At 36.4% G+C, this 16,140-nt stretch overlaps 2 protein-coding genes across 23 annotated transcripts in view; one reads left to right on the forward strand and one right to left on the reverse strand.

The window, feature by feature from the left end:
* Positions 1 to 16,140, forward strand: part of RIF1 (replication timing regulatory factor 1) — a 335,763-nt gene that overhangs the window by 60,537 nt on the left and 259,086 nt on the right. The gene's annotated exons all lie outside the window — the stretch shown is intronic.
* NEB (nebulin) overlaps positions 1 to 16,140 on the reverse strand; it is a 140,209-nt gene that overhangs the window by 17,457 nt on the left and 106,612 nt on the right. For 20 of the 22 annotated variants that reach the window (XM_063429501.1, XM_063429516.1, XM_063429515.1 and 17 more), the window contains 14 exons: positions 15,298 to 15,402; positions 14,996 to 15,100; positions 14,116 to 14,226; positions 13,774 to 13,884; positions 13,443 to 13,553; positions 11,838 to 11,939; positions 11,505 to 11,609; positions 10,665 to 10,763; positions 7,847 to 7,957; positions 7,208 to 7,312; positions 6,315 to 6,419; positions 3,837 to 3,941; positions 1,962 to 2,072; positions 1,408 to 1,515 (listed from right to left, as the gene is read on the reverse strand). In XM_063429501.1, the coding sequence (XP_063285571.1) occupies positions 1,408 to 1,515; positions 1,962 to 2,072; positions 3,837 to 3,941; positions 6,315 to 6,419; positions 7,208 to 7,312; positions 7,847 to 7,957; positions 10,665 to 10,763; positions 11,505 to 11,609; positions 11,838 to 11,939; positions 13,443 to 13,553; positions 13,774 to 13,884; positions 14,116 to 14,226; positions 14,996 to 15,100; positions 15,298 to 15,402 (1,494 nt within the window). The remainder of the gene's footprint in view (positions 1 to 1,407; positions 1,516 to 1,961; positions 2,073 to 3,836; positions 3,942 to 6,314; positions 6,420 to 7,207; positions 7,313 to 7,846; positions 7,958 to 10,664; positions 10,764 to 11,504; positions 11,610 to 11,837; positions 11,940 to 13,442; positions 13,554 to 13,773; positions 13,885 to 14,115; positions 14,227 to 14,995; positions 15,101 to 15,297; positions 15,403 to 16,140) is intronic. The other 2 variants (XM_063429505.1, XM_063429506.1) reach the window with 2 other exon arrangements.

Below are 16,140 nucleotides of genomic sequence, written 5' to 3' on the forward strand. Positions count from 1 at the left end.
AAAAAAAGAAAGGAAGAAAAAGGGGGGGGAGAATAGGGGGAGGGGTCAGCTTCATCCAAGTACTTATAAGCCACGAGTGGTATATACAAAACATTAGTTCATCTGTTCGTAAGTACAGCAGGGAAATGCTTTAACTTTTGAAATTTTTCTCATTCAACATGTCTCAACCTGTCCCTGCCTATTATATTTCCATTAGGTGTCTTAAGCTCTATTACGGGGCATGGCAGGGTACCATATGTGGGGTGCCCTCGTCTCCATGCTTCCCAAGTTTCCCAGGTAGCCAGTGTTGTTTCGTTAGGAGGGCAGATTTTATGATAGTGCTTCTCATAGATTTGTTGGTTATCCACCTCCGCAAGAACTGTCTCTACGGACGGGGTATTGTGGGATTGCCATGTCCTTGCAATTATGCGTTGGGCCGTGAGTAGAATGTGGTATGCAATTTTCCTTATATGAGGAAGTGTCCTGGGGGGGAGTGAAAGAAGTAGATATGTGTGTGGGCGGTGGGTTAGTTCGGCGTGCATGAGCTCCTGAATCACCTGTTGTATGACCCTCCAAAAGGGTTTGACCAGTGGGCAGTGCCACCAAACATGCAGGACGGTGCCCACCTGTGTGGTGCATCTCCAGCACTCTGATGAGCTGGATGGGAAGAATTTATGTAACCTTGCAGGTACCAGGTACCATCTGTAGATTATTTTCATATGTTGTTCTATGAGTGACGCTGATTTAACAAAATATTTAGGGGCAACCACCAAGTCGTCCCACTGTTGTTGGGTAATGTCTTCCCCAAGCTCTACCTTCCATTGTGTCGCCGGTGCAGCTTCTGACAATGGTGTGTAGTCTAAGAGTAGCCTGTAGCACATAGAAAGTGGTCTGATTTTCTTTTTTTAATGTATCTAGGATATATTATTATTATTATTACTGGTATTTATATAGCGCCAGCATATTCCGTAGCCCTTTACAATATCAGGAGAAAGTAGGGATGGATAGAAGTTGGGAATTAATATTAGCTGATAGCTGCTGGAGGTCAATTTAATTCAAATTTCTTCTTAGTTGAGGGGGGTTAGGTTGAGATGGGGGTAAGGGACTATTATGGGGTTATGGGGTAAGGGACTATTGCGAGCAAATGATAAGAGGTGGTGATCTGAGAGAGGAAATGGAGTGTTGCAGAGATTAGAAATTGTACATTCATGAGAGAAAATAAGATCAAGGGTATTGCCAGCTACATGGAAGGGGGACTTTGCCCACTGCGATATATGTTGCATTAGTATGTTTCTTTTTGCATTGGATTGAACTACTTGAATATATTCTTCAGGTTTAACAGCTAGAGTCTAGACAAATGAAAATACTACTGTTGGAATGGGTCATACTGTTTCTGACTGTGTCAGTCACTTCCTGGCATTATCATACCTCGTTCAAGATTTGAGTTGCGTTCTTGGCTCTTAAGAACTCAGGAGTCTCTTCCAGAATAGTGATGCCTCTACCCTTGGTATCATCAAGATCTTTCCTGTATTCTTTCTAAAGGGGAAGAAAAGATTAAATATTAAGGTGCAAACAAGACTGCGTGAGAACAACTAAGATTATGCAAGATCCGAATAGCACAAGACACTAACCCCTTAAGGACCAACATCATGTGATGACTACCGTACATGTCATGACGTAACAAGAGATTCGCAAAGATCCAGGTCCTTGAGGTGTTAACAAATGTTGTATGTATCACATAAACATAAACACTTGACAGTGGGACCATACAAAGATTATATAAACTTGTTATTTTATATAATTACTACATAAACAAACAAGAAAAACAACAACAAACGAACAAAATAACAGGAGACGGAAACAAACATAAAAGCAAACACAAAATGTCCGAAAAGATCACAATGATAAACAAAAGAGATGTAGTGTATATTAGTGCCATTATTCTGTTCGATTGCAAAAATGAGATAAAGCGCAGATGCTACCTCGCTTGCTATTTTTGTAGCATGTCTGACATGTAACATTGATGGTGTAACCTCCAAACCAGTTAGGTTTCTGCCCTTACAACACTCTTCAAAGTCTTTCTTATATTCTTTCTATTAGAGGCAGGAAGAAAAATATCATACACAGAATCATGTTATAAATTTTTAGTGTCAAGGGGGAAACGTATATATATAACACAATGTATATTAAGGTACATAGTCACTGAACAGTGAAATCACAGTGGGTTTGCACAATATAGACAAATCAGACAAGTTAGAAATAAAAATTAAACTGAGATGAGTTGGACTCATCTACTATGGTTTCTAGTTTGCAATTGCCCAGCAACTCATTGTTTAGTGAATAGACGCCTCTTACTGAATGTGTTTAAATTCATACATTTTCAGTAGATTTGGCAAATGAAGTTCAAGGAAGATTGATGGACACAGTCAAATAAGAAAAAGAACAATACAAATATTTTTTTATACAAGCATATTTCAGTTTGTATAATTTTTGTTTTGATCACACTACAACATCAACTTCAAGGATTTAAAATGATTTAAGCTTGAAGAATTGACTGACAGATCGATAGAAAATACTGGGACACAATTCACAAACATAAACCCTCATTTAGAACATTAACGGTAAATCAGTTAAACTATACATACATTTCTTTCACAATGCAATTTGCATATCTATCTATATAAATTATTACTTTTACTTAATTTTACTCCTATTGCAATAATACTATTCAAAAATTTAATCTGGAAAAGTATACCTTATAGCTGTTTTGGAGAAATAAAGTTGAATAAGCTTAGCGTTTACTAAAATAGATGTCTTTTGGAATATTGGTTTTGAATATTTGATAAAAAATGGCAACATAAAAATTGCAGATAATAGTTCAATTTTGTCATCTAAAAATGGTAATTAAATCACAATGTTTCAGAGAGAGAAAAAAAATAATAAAAAATCATTCACATGGGTACCACAAACAGCATAAAATATCTGTCTCAAGCGAGGTATATGTACTAAAACTTTACTTTAAATAACTTCAGTAAAAATGTGTAATAATGACAAACGCAATCATTTCAAGTTGTGATATACCATTGAGAAACGCCACCCAAGTATCACGTTATGGTAAAGAGAGAAATGTAAATTGTGATTTGCATAGAATGGCAATGTGTGTTAACAATATAATGAGGTCTTCATTAAATGCTTACATAGATAAGATTGTTAATACACCAACTGTAGTGCCTGTTTAAATCCTAACAAACCACTCCACACATATGTGTGCAGAGTGTGTCCTCTTTTTTTTTTTCATTTTACAAAAAGTGCAGATTTCAGTAGAAATTGACACTTTTATAAATGAACCTTGCTACACCCCCCTGGCTGTCAATCAGTCCATTGGTCATGTTACTTCCTGGTTTGGTTAGCTCAGTGGAGCTAAACTCAAGAGGCAGCCCAGAGCACCTACATTACAAAGACCTATGATTGAGCTGCATTGGAAAATCTCTGATTGAACGGCCATAGACAGTCTGGTTTGGGGAAGAAGAGGAGGGTATGTAAAAGCTGCAGACAAAATATCTGCAACTTTGGCAAGCTGTTTTTAGATATATATAACATTGCGGCAAATCTATCATGTTTTTGTTTTAATTAAAAACAATAATCAAGAAATAATTTTACTAATAAGAATACATAGAGTACTCTCTTATATTCAAGTGTGCCCTGGGGTATAGAATGTATTATCCATGTTCACCCTAACAGGAATTTAATCTGCAGCCCTAAATTTTGCAAAGGCACTACTGTTGGTGCATTAACCAACTGACCTATCTCACTAAAGGTGTATGTATTATACCATCAGAAGTCATGGTGACTCTTACCTCGCTTTGCATATGCTGGGATTCCATTGCTGTGACATATGTTGGGGTCTCAAAATCCATCATAGCTTTTCCTCTTTCCTTTTCATACTTTTCTTTATATTTAACCTATTTGTTAGAAACATGTAAACTTAAATTAAAACATTGTCAAGATGTCAAATGTCCAATTCTTTAAAGGGGATACTGGCTAAGGTTTGATAATCTCACCAATTATCCTCTCCTTTATCACATGATTTTAATTACTTTCTCATAGCTAATATGAAATGCCTTTTTGATGAGTATAATCACTAATGTGCCTTGCATAAAGTTGTTATGTTAGAAATTTAAAACAAATATATTTACTATTGATAATTCTTGGATTTTGTTATTTAAAGGGTCACTCTAAGCACCATCACAGATGTATATTATTGCAGAGGTGATAGTGTACATATCACTTCTCTCTGCACTGAGAATAGTTTAAAATTGTAGTGATTTTTAAAAATGCCTTCAGCACTAAGACCGACGACAGAGCTGGGATACTTGGTTCTAGGTACCCAATGTCAACTTTTTACTTGTGTAATCTGCATACAAAGCACCTATCTTAGGTTGACTTTCTACTGCCTGGAGAGAAAGCCAGACATTGGATCATACCTGGGCAGTCTGCAACTCTAAGCGCAGTTCATAATATGTGGCATGGCGCTATCAGTTTTAGTGCAGTTCCACTTATCCTATGTGATGATTGGAACTGCTCTTTGGGGATACAACACTTGTTCTATTTAGTCCTGCTGTGCAGATAGACTATGTGGACCAAAATTAGTTGCTCCTTATTGGAGGTTTCTTCCTGTTCTATCTACAGCTTCAGACAGACCCACTAAACAGTGATTCATTTGTGAATTGTAATGGTATGTATTTTATTGTAATTTTTTAAGCATTATGTATATATAATGCATTAAGATAAAGGTGAATTTTAACCCATGATTGCCCTGAAATCAACTTTCCAGTTTTTCCCCCTGTGAAATAAAGAAATGGTTCCTGATTCGATGAGATAACTGTTTCAGTAACTTATGTTTGCTCATACTTGCAAATATTCTAAAAGAATTGGAAGTTTACAGTCAGTGTTTTCATTAAAAAGTGTCAATTAATAATTTTTCAAATTTTGTATTAGTGAATTTGACACGTGCAGCTATTACTCCAAGGATCACTGTCTGTAACTTGGACCACCCTTACTTTGTGCTAATTTTCTGCAATTTCAAATATCACATTTAATTTAATCATGGTTGAACATCGAAATGGAAACTTCTATAACCACACAGAAATAAATAAATACATAAATAAATGTTAATAGACAGGTAAATCTATAATTCATAGTTAATATATATATGGTTTTAATCTGTCTGTCTGTCTGTCTGTATCTGTCTGTATCTGTCTGTCTGTCTATCTGTCTGTCTATCTCGTTTGTGACATGCATTTGTAGTTGGAGATAGTACTGTGCAGCTTGAGATAGACAGATTGAATTAAAACATGCAAGCGTCAACAGGAAAATTGATCATTTGTGGTTTTCTAGTGCAATCAAGTGAAAGGCTAGCTCCTCTGATTAGTGCTCTGTAGTTCTTGTTATTGCAAAGATACAGACTTTACGATATTTTTTATTTGTATTCCCCAGTCCACACGCTGGTTGTTCTCTCAAATACTGATCCATGAATTATTTAAGCTAATGTATTTTGCTTTGTCCAGTTCTGTTAAATTGAAGAAATGGATACATCTACACTTCGCGTTCCCTCCCTTCATCATATCCTCAGCAGAAAAGCCATCAACATGGTTTTAAAATATTTTATCTGCTTGCTAACATGGTAACTGCAAATGTACGTTTAATGCTTTAAAATAAATTAACAGCCATTTTATTTGTAGCTTTTGTGTTAATTTTACTGTCATTCTAGAACAGTGGCCATCAAACTACAGTACATATGATCCAGAATTTCAAAACAAATCAAGGATATGGAACTGTTGAATGCCCACCAAAAGTGGATTGAGATGGCTTGCTCTAGAACAATACATCAAGGATTTTCGATAAAACAAATTTTGCAAAATATTTGAAACAATGTATTTGAGATACTGATTGTATCAATGGGATGATTAACACAATTATAAGTATTACTATTTTCTTCGTGGAAGGATATTGTATAGAACGCAGCAGTAGGACCAGGTACTACAATATGAAACGGTCATCATGGAGGCCAGTGGGATTTTACTGAAGTTCATACACATTTTTAGAACTTTGCAGGTTCTGCATTTCTGGGCCATACACTTTTATACATCTCCCCCATCATACGACTCACAAATACAACACTCAAAAGGTTAAATCTACTACTACATATGAATCCCAGCTATAAGATTATTGGCAACTTCAATCCAAAAGCCAAATTATATTTTTAGGCGTGAGATTAGTTTTGCATGGAACAGCGTGATGAAGTTTAGCATGATAAAACTGAGCTTTAAACTTACCTGGCTTTGAAGATCTGTCGCCTCCTTTACATGAACTTGCTCAAGATTATCAGTTATAAGTTGGTAGTGACCCTTATTCTTCTCATATTCCTTCTTGTACCGGTACTGAAGGAAAGTGTCAAAAACTGCCTCAAATACGGCCTAACAGGTTATCTGTCCACTTTTAGATATCAAGGGATTTATTCCCTAACTGGTGAGATGTGGTTAGTCGAGGCACAAGTTAGAAAATTTAGACCATTATAGGTGGCCTAAATTTTGCAAATTGTATACCAACTGACTACAGCTCAGTTTTTAGTGAATAAACAGCCATGAGTAATTCATTAAGTAATTACTATTTATGAAATGTTCCATAATTCTTTATCATTATAAATAGTAAAAAGTTAAAATATTGCATATTTATTTTTATTTTTTTTGAGTTACATATTTTAGATTATTTTTCAGTTTAAACATAGTCATTAAAATTACTTTCAAATATAATAAATAAAACAAACGCTACTTAGTTAAATATATATTGTGGGTTAAGTAAAACAAATTAAATGAGACTAAAACGCATGTTTAAAAACATTATTACTACATATTATGGTTGTTATATGTTAGGGACGAAGGTTAATGATTTCTTGGAATGTTAGATAATTACTTTTGAGATTATTATATTTTTATTTGTTATTTAGTTGTTTAATTTGTTATACTATTGCATTTCTATCAAAAAAGCTTTTTTTATGTATGTTTTTAATCTACACACACTTCTATATTAAGACTACAAGGAAGGCTGGAAAGTATATAAGTGGGTAAATTTGTTAAGGGTGACTACTATTTGATGCCGAAGACAGAGAGAAAGATGGAAGCTGTTAAAAAATAGTTAGCAAATTATTAGCCATGTATGCAGCACTTACGTCACTGGATAGCTTGCTGGTGCTTGTAATGTGCTGCATGTTTAGAGATTCTGCCATATCTGTCACTGGTTTGTGGAGCTTCTTCAGATCTGCCTTGTATTTAACCTTTATTTAAAACAAAAACAAAACAAAATTACAACCAAACAAAAAGTGATCACAGCCCTACTCTTACTTTATCTTTTATTACATTAATAATTTTATGATAACTCAATTGACAAAGGATAATAAATAAATTAATATTACAGGCACTGCATTTTAGCATGATAGATAGACAGATAAATAGATAGAGAGATAGAGAGATAGGTAGATAGATAGATAGATCGATAGATAGATAGATAGACAGACAGACAGTTATGTATGGAAAGCAAAATAATAGTTTTTGTAAAAGCGCAAATGTACTATATATAACATGTAAAGGAACAAACATTCAGAATACTTTAAAACAAATAACACAAAAAACAAACAAAAAATAAAACAGCTATAAACTAGCATATTAACACATGAGTATATTTTCATGAAACACAGGTACTTTAAAATGTTAATAAACCAGTAAACCTATAATTCCTAGGTAATGGTCCGTTATATTGTAATTAACGACCATGTGCTAGCTACGCGCATGTTCTGTGTGTGTCCGCCTACCTCGCTGGCCAGAGTATTGGCGTCTTTGAAGGTCTGGTATATTTGGGCCTCCTTCAGATCATACTGTGGCCTTTTGCGTTTATCTTTAGAAAAGTTTTCCTTGTATTTCACCTAAAACAGATAAAGTATTAACTTAAATAAAACATTTTCTTATTAAAAAAAAAAAAAAAAAAAAAAGAAATCCTTGGAATCAAAAGCTCCTCCCCAGCCCAAAGTAAAAAATGCAGCTTAATTTTGGGTCTGAAGGAAAGCTATAAATGTAAAAAATGTAAGCACTCTTTCACAATGCAAACATGGGGCAGAAGAGAAGACCAGCAGAGCTATGTTACAACTGAGGTGTATTGTATTCACATAAGCATGAATGGTCAAAGAATCAAAGGGAATCTCTAAATTTGGGCCAAAATAGATGAAATGGAAAACTCGTAAACTTTGTGATGTTTTCCAGTTCAGCTAATTTAGCTAAATGTTGAAGATCACTCCAAATTTACTTTGAACTTCTGATAAATTCACACTTCAGTGAATAAAGCGGAATATGAGGTTAAACCAATTTTGTATAAATATCTGGCAAACAGTAAAATTAGAGCAAGCTTGGAAATATCATATTTGGAATGAATACAGTTAAATCTGGATATCTGCTTGGCTGATCTTTTCCATAGGCCATCTGACATGCAATGCTTTCTACATGTTTCACTGAATATTCGTTAATTCAGTCATTCAACGTGTATAATTAGTTATTCACCAGGTATATTTCATAGCATACCAACAGGGGGTCAACACGTACAGAGGCTGAAGGAACCTGGTTCTAGAGGCTGTGATCTAGCAGGGGTGAAGAAGCAATGTCATCCCCTGCACTTCCTCTAGTGTTTTCTAGAACAAACACATGGTATGGAGATACAATGTGGCACCTATTGTTCCCTGCATCTAAAACAGCTTGGTGAGCAAGGAAGAGAGAGAATTGCCAAGTTGGATTGCATAGGCTCCTGCTCCGACTGCTAGACCACTAGACCCTTTAAACTCAGGAGAGGTACCACTTTGGTAGAGGATGGACCACAAACAAAAAAAGAGGAGCTCTAAAAGAAAGAGAACGAAGGCACTAAAAATATTCATGCAAAGTGCCCCATCATGTTAATAGGACCCTGAATGTCCTACATGTTATATCGAATGGGTTACTTCAATGACATGACCAAAGGACTATGAAATAATCTCTCTTCATAAAATGTTTAAGAATTTTCCAACACAAATGGAAAAGGTGAATGAATGAAGAATAAAGAGACAAAAAAGTTTAAAGAATGCATAAGCAGAAGAGATGCTGTTGTGTTCATGTTTATGTGGTTGTTTTGTTATACTTACCGTACATTATTATAATTAATATTATTGTAGGGTACAGACACGTGAGTATTGTGATGACAATAATATTATCTTCTTGTATTTCATCTCTGCTTTGCCAGCAGAATTCATTCACTATGATCAATCAACTCACCCAAGACGTACAACACAATCCACAATCCAAAAACATACACACATTGTCACTGTTGACAATAAAATGTCTTTAACATCTTTCAGAATGCAGAATATGTGCACAATAAGACATGCTGAACAGGCAGGATATCATAAACCTTTCAAAACAGGTTTACATGATGTGCAAATTGGAAGAGTATTTTTAAAAGCTTTTTTTCCTTTAACACTCATACTCCATTATCATCAGTTTTAAAATGAATGTTAACATCATCTTGTTATATAATTATTATTATTTATATAGCGCCAATATATTCCGCAGTGCTTTAAGCAGTGTAAACAGGCAGTCTTCCAAATGTTGCAAAACTACATCTCCCATGATGCTAAACTTTAGGCAAGGCCTTTCTAATCTTGTTGCATTTCACTGTTAGTTAAGGTCCCCCAATCTCATTTAATCTCCCCTTTGCATAATCCATCCCCCAACGCCCCAATCTCACTGCACTTTTCGTGTTAGGTAAGATCCCCCCAATATCGTTGCAGTTTCCCTGTTAGGTAAGGTCTTCCCAATCTTATTGCATCTGCCCTTTGGATAAGCTACCTCCCCCTGATTCTCACTGCATTTTTCCTGTTAGGTAAGATCCCCCCAATCTCATTGCAGTGTCCCTGTTAGGAAAGCCCCCTCTCTCAATCCTCTTACATTTTTAATGCTAGGTAAGCCTCGTCCTGATCTCATTGCATTTCTCTTTAATGTAAGGTCCACCCAACCCAATTTTATTTTCCCTGTAAGGTAAGGTCCTCTAGATCTCATTCCATTTTCCCTGTAAGGTAAGGTCCACCCGACACCATTTTTTTCCCTGCAAGGTAAGGTCCTCTAGATCTTATTCCATTTTCCCTGTAAGGTAAGGTCCACCCAACCCCATTTTATTTTCCCTGTAAGGTAAGGTAGACCTAACCTAATTTCATTTTCCCTGTAAGGTAATGTCCCCCTGAACTCATTACATTTTCCCTGGTAGGTAAGGCCACCTGTTTACGTTTATTTACTCCTCAATGCGTTTATAGCAATCTGCTTTTAATTGATTTTTTGGGGGGGCTGGAATCACAATGTAAAAAAAGTTAACTTTTTAAAATATATAATTTAAAAATGTATTAATGTTTTTATTTTTAAAACCAATATAAACTACGAGTAAAAAATTACTCAATTTATACTCAGTTACGTGGAACATAATAAGGAGCAATAAAGGAAAAATAGCTTTTTGTCAACGTCTATACAATTATCTTGCTGATAAACTCAATATGCAAACGATGCATCGTGGGTAATCCCCATTGAGATCCCACATCCACATTCTAACCACATGTATCTTACATTACTAGTCAGCTCATTTGCTTTCTTAAGTGTTCTCATTATTGGAGTGTCATAGGATGCCGCTCCGTGACCCCACATCTTTCCTTTGGTGTACTCAGCCTACAATGTGCAGCAGAATATCATGGTCAGGTTAGAAAAGCATGCTATGGTTACACTGGCCTCGGGGATTAAGAGAAGGATTAATGGAACCGCTGTATCCAAGTTACAATGATTAGAAGTACTGTGTTGGAGAAACTACAACATGGTAAATCATAAACAGAAAACTAAACAACTAAAACTAAGCAGAAACATTGTAATTCTCGAAAAGATTCTTCGCAGTTATAGTAATTAAGTAGAGTTGTACCAGAAACATAAAAACAGTTAATGGCACTTCACTGTTTATGGAAATTCTCATGGGAAATATTCTGTTTTCTCACAATGTTTGTTGTACATATTGGTAAGTACACATAATGTATCCATTCATCTCTTGGACCAGGGAAGAAATAGATAGACTTGATGGACATGTGTCTCTTTTCATGTAACTATGTAACTATGTACTATAGCTACATTCATTTTAGCTAGATGAGAGTAAATATTAATCTGCTGGGAATATTGCTTTTAACACGTTTATATGAAGGCATTTCAGTAAAAAGATAATTTATATATCAATCTTGCCACTAAATAACTTAAGGCAAAGGGTAAGTATAAGAATAGGAGTAAGAATATAAATCACCCAAATGATAAACATTTGACCTCCCGACATCTGGCAGTGTACAATAGATGGAGTGCAAAATGTTACTATATCTGATATTGTCTGTTCATGGTTACAGCACCAATATTTTACTCTATTTTTACTCTTACCTGGCTTGTGAGCTTGGACACTTCCTGGGCCAATTCAATGTCCGGACGTCCAACTATGGAGATACCACGTCCTTGTTCCGCACGTGCTTTGGCTTTGTATTGAATCTAGAAAAGACATTATACAATTATTTATGTATTTTGAGGAAACCATCACTTTCGCGTGCGGCGGTAGCAGCATGGAATGTTTTCTATATAAAGCAGGTTGAGATTGATAGCCAAAGGATTATTAGGGTGTAACCCAACAAGAGAGGGTGTACCCCTGGTTTTGTACCAACCCATTTAGGCAGCTCTCAGTATTTTAGCCTGCAGGAGTACAACATGAAGGGTACTCACATTACTGACTAACTTGGCCACTTGGGTTGCTTTCTGAATATCGGGTCTGTCAGCAATGCTGGTATAATTAAGGTGGGCTTTGGCTTCTTTTCTGTATGCCACCTACACCGTGAAGAAAAATAAAAAACAAAGTTAAATAAATAATATAATACAAGCTGTAGACTTTTTAACATTTTCCTAAAATATTTCAAATGTAAAAAAATTCAATTTGGTCATATTAAAAAGCTTGTTTCTCCTGAGTACGAACCTCAGTGAATTTAACTCTTTAGTGTTTACAGTAACTGAAGACTAATACTCCCATAACTACCCTATTGTTGTCACATTTTTGGCACTGCACTATTTCATGTATACAATGGAATATCTTGAAAACATCTTTAAGCTGCTGTCTTCCAATGGAACACATCTCATTCAGTGCTACTGTTTAAAGCCCTATTTGGACAATATTAATGACTCACCTTTAGGGGGAAAGGCTGCTAAACCCAGCAAACCCTAGTATCATGTTTCTTTCATTGTCCTTGCAGTCAATACTACACCATATTTCTAAGTAAATAAGATGCTTTGTCTAATCTGAACATTATTTGCTAATTCTGAACACATATGACATTTTAAACAAATCTAATCATGCCCATTCAAAAAGCAGTGACAGTGACAAGACTGTAAGGGTATGAGATTAGTCAGGGGTAGTGGAGGATAAAAGACAAAGTTGTGTATAATGTTTTGGGTCACCCTATCAGTACCATCATTTTGTCTAAGTCTGATCCTAATTGTCAGGATCGGGACAGGGATCCAACACGCAGAATACAAACAGGAGATAGGTACGTATACCGGACCTTAGAATGGCCGGACTAACGTAAGGAGAAAGCAAAGAATGGTCAGAGACAAGCCGAGGTCGAGGGAACGAGAGAACAGGTAAGCGAGAGACGAGCCGAGGTCAAAGGACACGAGAGATAAACAGGAACGAAAGTACAAGCCGAGTCAAAACCAAATAGACAATAGTAATAAGAGCACTGAGGGACCAGACAAGCTAGAACCACGACAGGGCAATGAACCATTACACACATCCCTCTTTTATACCTTGGTTCTTTAATTGATGACTCCGCCCTTGCCGAGCCCTGATTCGTTGTTCAGAACTAGATTGACAGGTCGGGATGTGATTGCCGTCATGACGTCGGCTCCTGAGCGCCGCGTCATAAAAGGAAGCGGGGCTATCGCGGCCGGCGTGTGAACGCTATGAGAGCTGGGAGGATTGGGTGAATCAGCCCCCCTGAGAGGACGGCCGCTGGAAAGTCTAACCTCCTCCGAGGTAGAGACTTCAGGTACCCTGACACTAATGTCTCAAACCCTTTTCTCTCAATTATAAACTCTAATCCTTATATAACTAACACATATCCCTTTCCTTAAAACCTACAGTCCCATACATCTAAACAGAATGCCTCTAAGCTTAAATTATATCTGGTAAACCCAACACTCAATAAAAAGTTAGCTATAGTTACAACATCCTTCACAACTCCTGTCAATGTCAACCCTTCCAAAATGTCCCTGCCACAACAGTGTTTCCAAAAAAGTCAAATTCCAATGGACAACGCTTATAATTCAATTACTCACGTTGCTTTGAACCTTGGCGACGTCCATGGCGTGTTTAACCTCTGGTGGTTCTTGCATGTTTGCGTAGTTTGATTTGCCTTTGTCCTTCTTGAACTTTTCTTTGTACTGCGTCTAACAGAAAAAAAGAGATTCGGTATCTTTCACACTCTAGGCATCTTAAGACTCTTTAAATAACCTTGCTGAGATGCCATAAACCTTACTAAATGGAGCCTTTTCTCATCACACATTTAATAATGAGTTTGGTTATTAAAAAAATCCATTTTACATAGCATTTACCATTGAGTGTGGGTGCACTCATTTACAGTATATAATTACAGTCATTGGTACTTACATCACTGACAAGCTTTGTGACTTCTTTGACATGAGTTGTGTCCCGTGTATCGGGGAGCTTGGTGTATGCACCATGTGGCAGCATCTTCTTGCCCTCTTCTTTGTATTTATTCTGAATGAGTAAAATAAGACATCTTACATATCTTGTGTTTTAGTTGTGTTTTCTAAAAAGCTTAATGTATATTGAAATGAAAGCTAGCATTGACACTTTTCATGCTTATTAACCATATTTCCCACAATGCTTTGAGCATTATGGAAAATGGAGTTTGCACACATCTGCATTGGTAAGGTTAGCCATCATTGGTATATCAAGCATAGCCAACTTGCTGTATGTATTCCTTACCTCAGATACAAGAGTATTCATAGATTTAGAGTGAATTATCTGAGGTGTATCTGCAACTACTCCAAATTCTCCTACGTAGGTTCCTTTCTCATATCTCTTCTTGTATTTCACCTGTAAAAGAACCAGCAACATCATTAAATGAATCTCTTTAGTGAACTGCTAGCAAGAGCATTCGATTGCTTGAAAGAAATGCATTGACACTCCTGTGAGATAGAATGATGGACATATATGATTGAGAAGACAGAGGTCATGATCGGTAGTTGGGAAAACTGGGTGCTATCATGCCCAATATACTGATTTCCAGAAAGGGTAGTAGATACCTGGAATAGTAATTTACTGGAAATAGTAAATGCAGTAAATGACTAATTGTATGCGTTGAAACAAATAATTACAGACTGTACATGATTGCACAACGGCACACTATAAAGGTCAGATGGTTATTATCTGTATGTCTGTTTAGCACACTTTATTCATGTCATTTGATGGGAATTAAGGGTTGAACTCATTTATATTTTCTGAAAAATTATTTAGAGCCAGTGACATAACTGAGAATCCCAGGGGTTGCTACTGAGACTAGGTTCTGGATACCTTTTGACCCAATCTCTACTTGATGGCCTAGCAGTGGAGCAGGAGATTTGTAACTTTACCTGCTCTGTGAACTCATATCCAGCACCCTGTCTTTTAAGAGAAGGGCTATTATAGGAGAAAGGCACTTTCCTTTTGCAGACCCTAAGTGCCTGCTGTTCATTCCTAGACCAGAGTTTGTACTCTAGACCCAATTTCCTACACAATGAAGGAGTTACCAGCAGAGCTGAACTACCCAACCACCTTGCAACATCCCTGATCATAGAACGACTAAGCTACAATTCCCATTACTCACATTACTGTTCATTTCTGCGTTCCTCAGAGCAAGAACAGTATTTTTATCATCAGTAACGGACAGCTTGCATCCTCTCAGGAATTCCCTGTCCAACTTGTACTCATACTGAAAGAAATGAAAAGATATAAATTTTTAAAAAATCATAAAAAATCCCAAAACAATACTGATACTGTCTGCTATTGAGTATTGTATTGTATGATACTCCACATTATTGTTTACCAATAGAACATATGCTATTAACATCACTCTGCCATAAAGCATTGTATTGTATAATACATCCCATTACTCCGTGTGCTACTTACATCACTCTGCTGTAGAGAAGCCTTAGCATTTTGCATGAAATCAGGTCTGTCCACAGTCCATTGCCATTGGGCTTTGGTCTTTTCATATTTCTTTTTGTAGTCCAGCTGTTGAGAGAATTAACACTGGTCATAATTGCTCTAAAGGCTGCGATTCGTTATTTCTTTAAGATAGGGGTTGCTTCGTAGTTATTTTCACATTTTCTGAGAAATCCCATTAGTCACAGAGTAAGCTATCGGTTGAATTTTCAAGAACCTTTATCCATTCATCCCATATCTCAAATAAGCGAATATTAATATTTAGGTGTAATGCTATACCCCTTTCCATTTTGCATTGAATTAAAATAGTCGCCTTAATGAGTGGCCAAGAGTCAATTGCAGTTTTCTTCCAATTTCTTGCTATGGCTACCTTAAATGCCATCAGAGCATGTATCAGCAGACATTTCTTCTCTTTAGTTAAATGCGGCAGATTTATGTGCAGTAGCAGGATAGGCAAAAAATCTTTATATGTCCCACAAATAATGAAATGTCAACTTTACTATTGGTATGTCTGTTTATGAATGTGTACAGTGGCAGTACGTGTGAAGGAAAGAAAGGGAAGGAGACTCTGACTCCGATACCCTTGCTCCCAGCAGAGTGCATACGGTGGAAGAATTGTATGGAGAGCAGACAAACTGCTCAATTGTTCATATTAAGGGTTACATGTTGTATTATAGAGCATATGCTCCCCTACCTCTAATTTTACATACAATGTACTGTACTGATTGGTGTATGTTTTATCTGCTGATAAGGGGCACTGGGATTTGTCTATAGTCTCTAAAGACAGATCTGGGCTGGCTTCAGGGA

The sequence above is a fragment of the Pelobates fuscus genome, chromosome 8 (assembly GCF_036172605.1).
Source record: "Pelobates fuscus isolate aPelFus1 chromosome 8, aPelFus1.pri, whole genome shotgun sequence".
Classification (NCBI taxonomy): domain Eukaryota; kingdom Metazoa; phylum Chordata; class Amphibia; order Anura; family Pelobatidae; genus Pelobates; species Pelobates fuscus.